Source organism: Oryzias melastigma, linkage group LG11 (genome assembly GCF_002922805.2).
Source record: "Oryzias melastigma strain HK-1 linkage group LG11, ASM292280v2, whole genome shotgun sequence".
In the NCBI taxonomy this organism is placed as follows: Eukaryota; Metazoa; Chordata; class Actinopteri; order Beloniformes; family Adrianichthyidae; genus Oryzias; species Oryzias melastigma.
In genome coordinates, this window is record NC_050522.1 from 23,010,737 (window position 1) to 23,019,220 (window position 8,484).

General features: G+C 35.5%; 1 protein-coding gene and 2 gene segments (V, D, J or C); 2 read left to right on the forward strand and 1 right to left on the reverse strand.

The window, feature by feature from the left end:
* Window positions 1-1,709, forward strand: part of LOC112162450 — a 2,262-nt gene extending 553 nt beyond the window's left edge. The window contains 2 exon segments of the C gene segment in view: window positions 30-81; window positions 1,256-1,709. Of these exon segments, the coding sequence occupies window positions 30-81; window positions 1,256-1,566 (363 nt within the window).
* Window positions 1,710-5,082: 3,373 nt separating this feature from the next.
* LOC112162464 lies at window positions 5,083-6,825 on the reverse strand. The segment is given in 2 exon segments: window positions 5,083-5,581; window positions 5,681-6,825. Coding segments are annotated over 2 exon segments (393 nt in total).
* Window positions 6,826-7,358: 533 nt separating this feature from the next.
* LOC112162393 (zinc finger and SCAN domain-containing protein 12) overlaps window positions 7,359-8,484 on the forward strand; it is a 3,167-nt gene continuing 2,041 nt past the window's right edge. The window contains exon 1 of the mRNA XM_024298207.2: window positions 7,359-7,688. Within this exon, the coding sequence (XP_024153975.1) occupies window positions 7,490-7,688 (199 nt within the window). The 5' untranslated portion in view covers window positions 7,359-7,489. The remainder of the gene's footprint in view (window positions 7,689-8,484) is intronic.

Here is an 8,484-nt window from a genome sequence, read left to right on the forward strand (position 1 = left end):
CAGAGGTTTTTGTACGACGACTCAGTTAGTTTGTATCACTGTGGTACACGTTTGGTGGAGGAACCAGACTGGAGGTTGGAAGTAAGTTCAACATTTTAAAACTTTTATTAACCAGTGACCAGATTTTACATTTTGTTAAATAGCCCATTCATAAAAAAACAAGGACTTTTTGTGTTTTCTGTTTTAATTCTTACTTCTATAATCTGAATGTGCAGTTTTGTGCATGAAACAGATTATATTATTTTAAAAAATATTATTCTTTTCTTTTACTATTTAGGAATTTTCTCTTAAATTATTATAAAATGTGACTTAAAAAGACAGTTTTAATTGTAAAGAGAAGTTGATTTTGTTGTGTTCAAAGTCAGAGAGCGTGTCTCTCTGCAGTCAGAGGTTTTTGTACGACGACTCAGTTAGTTTGTATCACTGTGGTTCACGTTTGGTGGAGGAACAAGACTGGATTTTGGAAGTAAGTTTCTAAATATATTTATAAGTTGAAGTTTTATTATCTTACTATCTTTGAGAAATTGTTGATTGAAATTGTGAATTTCTAGAAAATCTCAAATTATATTTTGAAATTTTGAATTTTTTTTTTACTTTTTAGCCCCTAAATTTTGTTTCAAGTTTTACTTAAATATTGAATTTTTTTCTTTTATTTGAAAAATTAATAATTATTTTAATGTAAAATAATTTTACAGCTACTTTGTCTTAAAAGTGTGTTTAAACAGTAAAATAAATATTTCTTTAGCAAATTTAATGTTCAATTTAGTATTTTAACAAAATAATTCAAATGTTTAAAATTATTTTTTAATTTTAATCTGCATAATCTCTTTTGGGGTCACAGGTTGAATATTTTCTTAGAAACTCTTGGTTCTTAAATAACATTGATCTATTTTGAAGATGTTTCTTTGACATTAGTTGATGTTTTTGACTGATCTAATAATCTTAAAGAAGACAAATGTTTTCAGTCTGTTTGTTGAAGTGTTGATGAAATAAGTGAAGAAAGATGAAAATGATGGATCTTCTTGTTTGAATTTGCTCCAAAGAGCGTTTGTCCTCATGAGGACTCTGTGTGCTGATCTGCATGAGAGCTTTCTTAAAGGAAGTGAAACAGTGTGTGAGTGAGTGACTGATGGAGCAGAAACAAACATCTGACAGAAACTTCTTCAAGGAGAACATCAACGTTCACACAGTCAAGGAGTTTGATTGACAGCTGCCTGTGTGCTTCCTGTCCTCTAAGCTGATTGGTGTCTCCTAGGTGATGTCCGTCCCACCCTGACAGTGCTGTCCCCCTCCATGGATCAGGGGAAGGCCACACTCCTGTGTCTGGCCAACAATGGCTTCCCTTCAGGCTGGGCTCTGTCCTGGAAGGTGGTCGGCAGCAGCAGCAGCAACTGGAAGGAGAGCAGCAGCCCCGGGGTGCTGCAGAAGGACGGCCTCTACAGCTGGAGCAGCACCCTGAGGCTCTCTGCAGACCAGTGGGAGAAGGTGGACTCTGTGACCTGTGAGGCCACCCAGGACTCCCAGACTCCAGTCTCAGAGACTCTGAGGAGAAACACCTGTTCCTAGTCACCACCTCAGTGACTTGTTTTTGCTTTTACTAAGTTTTCTGCTTAATTTGATTTTCTTTTCTAAATCTTCTCCTTTGTGTTCCATAAAAATTGTTGATTTTTGATACTTTCTGCAAAATAAAAATGACTCCTTTAAGTTGTTTGATTTGTTATTTCTAAATCTCAAACATAAATTTCTACATCTTTGAGGACATTTTCATTATTTAATTAGTTAAAGATGATTTAAGACCAAAACTTCATCCTCCATGAATCTACTAAACCCATTAAATTCATTTTGTATTGATGGAGTTCATCCTGTTACTGTCAGGTGAAGGTGGACGACATTCTAGACAGTTTACCAGTTCATCACAAAACCACACAACAACACACACTCACAATCACACTTGAGGGTCAATTCAAGAACTAACCTATCACACATTTAATTATTTGGACTGAGGGAGGAAGTCTGATGTGGAGAAAACCATTATTTTCATGGAGAGAAGAAGCAAACTCCAAATAGAAAGCAGCTGGGATTTGAACCACGACTGTGAGATGTAAGGGATAATACCCAACGAAGTGTGTGTTATGAGAAATTAACGCACGACGCGGAGGCCTAAAACGGTTGCCTCCGTAAATATGTGTATATGTATACACATATACACGTATACATATACACAAATACATATATACACATATACATGTATACATATACACATATACACAAATACATATATACACACATACAAACATAAATATATACACATATGCATATATACACATATAAACATATACATATATACACATACACATATACATATATACAGATATACGCATATATACATATACATATATAAACATATACATATATACATATATACACATATACACATATGCATATATACACATATACTAGGGCTGTCAGATTTGTCGCGTTAATTACGTGTTAATTTGACATGTTCATGACGGCGACATTTTTTTTGAAGGATTAATCTCAAATTTTCTCATACGTGCCTTTCCATACCGCGCGCAGGTGTCCCTAAGTCATCGCCCTCTAACTCACCGGCTGCTCTCACTAGATCACAGGCGGGTCTCGAACCACCGAGCTGCTAGCTAGAACCTGCCCGGGGCCAGGACACGGAGAGCTCCTGCACCTCAACCCGGCTCTGGTTCGCGTCCAGTACCCCGTCTGGCGGTACCGGCTCGCGTCCGGCGCCGCGTCCCGAGAGCTGCGGACCCCCGACGTTCCGAACAGCAAGCGCACCGGGGGACGTTTTAAATGTAGTTTAAACAACGCCAGTTATTTGTAGATGAAAAGATAAATCTCAGCTTTGAGTGTGTGGCCCGTCCCTCTTTCGCCGCGCGAAAATATGCAAAATATCCCAAAGTTTTGGAGGTTTAAGCATGATACAGCCCCAGCATAGCGGTCTGTCTGCCGGCATATTCATGGCGTGAGCTCCGCTGAACACGTCGCTGCATCGAGCTGCAGCCAGAGAATGCGGCGGCAGTAACAGACTGTCAAACTGTGTGTATATATGTGTATATATACGTATATGTTTATATGTGTATATGTCTCAGTCTTTAATGTTTTAAAAAACACAAGTTAATTGGAAATGATAAATCTCTATTTCATTCATTACTGCAGTTCAACAGAGGAGGATTTTTGATTTGGTCCTAACAAAAAATGAACATAAAAGTGTTATGGAAATTTTGTTTTTGATTTTTTTATTTTATTTTACTGAACATTGATTGAAGTTTTGAATTTAAAATGCCCTTCACTTGCACTTGGGCTTTTGTTAGGAATTTTATGTTACAGCCTTTTATTGTTAAGAAAGTTTATCTCAATACAATGTTACAAAATAAATTATTTCTGATGAAAACTATTAGTTTTGCCATTCTTGTTTTCATAATTAATGTAGAACTGCTAAATTCCACAAAGCACACATTTTTATCCTAAAAAAGGCCACATATTAATTTTCGATTAATCGCAAGGTTAACTATGGACAATGCGATTAATCGCAATTAAAATTTTTAATCGCCTGACAGCTCTAATATAAACATATACATATACATATATACTTACTCATACAAACTCATACACACCTACATATACACACACATACAGACATATATTAGAAAAGACAAGATGAGTAAATTAAAATAGAACGAGAGAGATCCTTGAAGACGTTGTTAGCCCTAACTTCTTGTCAGCTGGTCATCAACTTCCTGACCCAAAGAGCCAGAGCCCCACAACCCCCAGCACCCCACCACCCAAGGAGGAACTCGGACAAGGGAACAATGGGGACAAGCAGGGCCGTGACCCCCGGGCCCGAAAGCAGACGACCCAGCCAAGAGTGAGAAGACACTAGTTTAAAAGCAAAGATTAAGTAAAAGAAACAAGCCAATAAATTAATTAAAATTAAAAAAAGAAGTTAATAATTATGATAATATAACAAATAGTAATAATTTATAAAAACAAGTAAGATAAGATACTGTATATAAATTTATAAATAGCACAAAAAAACATTTAAAGCTAGTTAAAAGGTAACCTAAAAAGATTAGTTTTGAGGGTTTTTTTTTTTAAAAGCCTCCACAGTTGATGAAGTCCTCACCTCCTCAGGCGGGCTGTTCCACAAGCGACGTCCGCTGTGCTGGAACGAGGCCTCGCTGTGGGTTTTTGTTGGCACTTTTAGCAGGCCTGCACCTGAGGACCTGAGGGTTCTTGGAGACTCATAGACTAAAAGTAACTCAGATAGATAAAAGGTCCAAGACCACTAATACTCTTCTAAACTAATAAAAGAATCTTAAAATCCATCCTGAGGCTGACAGGGAGCCAGTGCAGGGACTGTTTAAAAAAAACATATCAGATAAATAATTGTTATTTTTATCAACTAATGTTCTAAGAAGTGTTTCAGTAAATTTCTTATTTTTTTATTGTTATGTTGTTTTATTCTGGACTCCAGGTTATTTATGTCCAGATTAAGTATAGAAACTTGTAAACACACATGATAGACTTTATTTATACTTGACAAATAGAGGACAGAAACTAACATAATAATACATTTATTTACGCTCATTTCTAATTCATAATTTTATTAGTATGAATCTGTTTAAAAAAGTCTGATGTTAGAATGTTTTTACGTGAAACATAAAACAAAACATTTAGAAATATTAGTTTTTAACTAAGAGGTAAAACTTTTAGACTTTTAGACAACTATTCAAATTGATCCTTAAATTTGTTTCACTGGGTTTAGTTTCCTGCAGATGTTCAGCCGGATTAGATCTTCTTTCACTGAAACATGTTTTCTAACAATGTGCCCAGTTTATTCAGTCACATGATCATTTTTATGAGGATGAATCACTTTTATCTACAGACACTGAAGATGTTTTGACCAGAAGAAGAGTCTTGAAGTTGAGCTGTGGTGTCTGGAGTTAAAGTCTTCTTTCAGTGATGATTTGTTAAAAGTTTTAAAGAGGAAACACTCCAGTCCAGATACCACAACTAAACTTCAAGACATCACAAGGATGAAGAGAACCTTCATCAACACCAAAATTCTTTGAATTGTGTTTTTCTTCATCTGTTTAGTGTTTCTACAGTAAATCAGAGTTTCAGTTTCTGGAAGAACTTGAGGCAGAAACATTCAAATGAGTTTCAGTTCATTCTGATGAAGGAGGTTTTTGTACGACGACTTTTCACTGTGTGATTACAGGACCACCATGTATACTCTGACAGTAATAAACTCCTGAATCTTCAGCCTGGACTCCACTGATGGTCAGAGTGAAGTCAATTCCATTTCCTGTTCCACTTCCACTGAATCTGGAGGAGATTCCTGAAAATCTCTCTGATGTAAATTTGATCAGAGCTTTAGGAGCTTCTCCAGATTTCCGATGGTACCAGGTAAGATAGTATCGTTTATTATTACGTGAACCATCCCAACCTACTTCTTGACTGACTTTACAGTCAATAGAGACGGTCTGACCGAGCTGCACTGATTTAGCTGCTGGCTGAGTCACAACAACATTTTGTCCAACAGAACCTGCAGAGAGAGAAGAACCACAAAGAACATGAGATGCTGAGGAGAAACTCAGCTGCACTCCAGATGATTCTCACATGACACAAACATGATCTTCCTCACCCTGAATGAAGCAGAGGAGAGTCCAGATGAGGACGCAGATCAAAGTCATGCTTTTAGTGATGAGGAGGAGGAGGAGGATTTCTGTGTCTTCTGCTGTGATGAAGGACAGCTGTCAGTCATCCAGTCTTCAACTCTCAGGACTATAAAGTCTCCCAGAGCACTGGAGCATGGAGCTGCTGATGCAAAGTGTTTCCACTTACAGGAACCAGGTTCTTCTCATGTGCAATCAATCAAAATTCTAGTTTTTTACTTTGAAGGTGGATTCCAATAAAAGGAGTTGGTGTAGACTGTAGCAGATGATTCATAGAGTTAGTATAGTACTGGTAATTTGATTTAAAAAATGTTTTTTTTTTTCATTTCAGAATTGTAGGAAAAATAGTTAACGAGATAAAATTATCTACTAAACAGATTTTGAAAATTCAGCAGTGTAAGTGGATCTAAATGAAATCTGAAATAAGTTTTAAGCCAAAATAGAAGTATCTGAGGACATCTAGTGGATGAAAGTAGTAAACACAAACCAAATGACATGAATTTAGCAAAATCAGAAATAAAAACAGAGCTACAGACATTGCAGGGTAAAGTAATATGGAGTTTAATAGTTGGTGAATGGTGTCAGGACTTAAAAATACTTTTGATTTGTACTGATGAACTAACCAAAATGATTCGGTATAAATCCCAGAGAAGGAAGTGAAGAAATATTGTGCCTTTGTTCCCCACAGGATTTACATTTCATTCTTTATGTTCAAGTTACCCAAGATGACTTTGAGGAGAAAAAAAAAAACGAACATTTTTTGAAAAAAATAAAACTTCTGGTGTATTTTACAAACATTAGGCAACTTTGTATTTTAATTTTATTTCTAGATCATGTTCTTTTCATTTCAAATACAAGCAGGATCTTTCCATATTTGGAGAAGATCTTATAACATCATTTTGTTTGAAATCTTTAAATAATTGCCTATTTAAGTGTTTAAATGTTTAAAACTATATTTCAGTAAAGTTTGGCTGATTTATTAACTAATTTTTGATTCAAAGAACTCAATACAGCATGAATCATGCTTGATCTTCTTCTAGTAAATTCCGGAACAATACATCAAATCATTCTGCACTATAAATCATGTATTTAGTGATCAGTGTTGCATAAAATAATCAAGCAATTGAAACATTAGTTATAAACAAGCATATGCATAATTCCAAAACCGTTTTTTAAAATACTTATTCATGTTTTATCTGCATTTTATTTTAAATATTACTTTTTTTTCACTGTGTGTATTTTCACTTTTCTATGAATCTGATCGTCTCAATCAAATGTAACATTTCTTAAATTGACTATTCAGATTATTTACTTTTTTAAAGAAATTGCTTATGGTAAGAATGGCTGTTTTGTCCATTTGAGTGTTATTAGTAATGTTTATTTAGGATCTATGATTACTTTTTGTATAAATAAGTCTCATCTGTCTCATTAAAATGTTATTAATTTAACTGTATTAATATACATTTGGTATGATCTATATAATTTTATTTTTTGTTTTGTGAAAAGAAGATCAGTTATATTTGTTCCTATTGTTAAAAGAAAAAATGTATAAAACAATTAAAAATGTTTTTTTAATCAGATTTTCTACTCATTTAGTCCTCCTCTCCACAAGGCGGCGCTGAAACATTGTCCTTCCAGTAAACCAGAACCCTCTCTGAGCATGCGCGTGGAATCTAACCCGGAAGTGTAGCGGGTAAACAAGCAGCTGGACCCCAGCATTCGAGGCTAGGAGTTTTAGTCCGTCAAATCTTCACGGATTCAACCAAACTATCGCTGAAATGTCCAAAATCGAGATGCTGAGGATTCTCATCAACCAGCAGCTGACTGCGGCTGCGGAGGAAATCTTCGGGGTGTTCGGAAGAACCATCGCGGAGTACGAGGAGGAGATTGCCCGCTCAAAGCTAGAGATCGCCCGCCAGCGCCGCCTACTGGAGCTCTGCCGGCAGCCCAAAATATACCTGGAAGGCAACGATTCAGGTCGCTGACGTTAGAAGACAAATGTTTCAAAAACTTCGAGAAAAACAGAGTTTTAACTGAACTGTTACTACAGCACATAATTATTATGGGGAAAACAGTTTTGTAAATTAGTTTTTGTAGTCATAAAGTTAGCACAGCTACTAGAAAAACTATCTTGTCACAAAATAAAGTCATTTGTATTTTATTTTTAAAATGATATTCAAATTAAACCGGAAGTAGATGGTCAGTGTTCATCCGGCTTTAGACTGTAATATTATTTGTAGGCAATAACCCAAAGTCGATATTCATTTGCATCAAAATTTAGAAGAAAAAAAACAAACACCAACTATAAACTTTTGTTTATTATTTAAAGAACAAATACATAGTAAAAGGAAATCGTTGAGCCCCTTAAGGAGCAGGAAGTAACAAGCTGTGCAGCATCTTTTATTTTTATTTTTTAAGTGAAATAAACAGTAAAGTTAAATTTTAACCTAAATGAAATTATTTTTTCTTTGTGTAAAGTTGAAAAAAAGTTCCAGGAGTTCCTTGGCTCTGTAGCATGTTTTATGAGGTCAATTAAAAATGTAAATAACAATAAATAAATTTTTTAAATGGCTTTCTGAATTTCCCAGTAAAGAGACGAAAATAAAAACAATTTAGGAAAACCGTGACCGTTGTATCATCAATAGTCACAGTTAAAATGTAACTACTGTCTGTCACTGAAAGAGCTGCTAAGCTAACACTTTAGACGGTGGACATCGTTCTCCATCAAGGATGATATTTGGGTACCAACTCCAGACTGGAGCTGGTCTTTCTG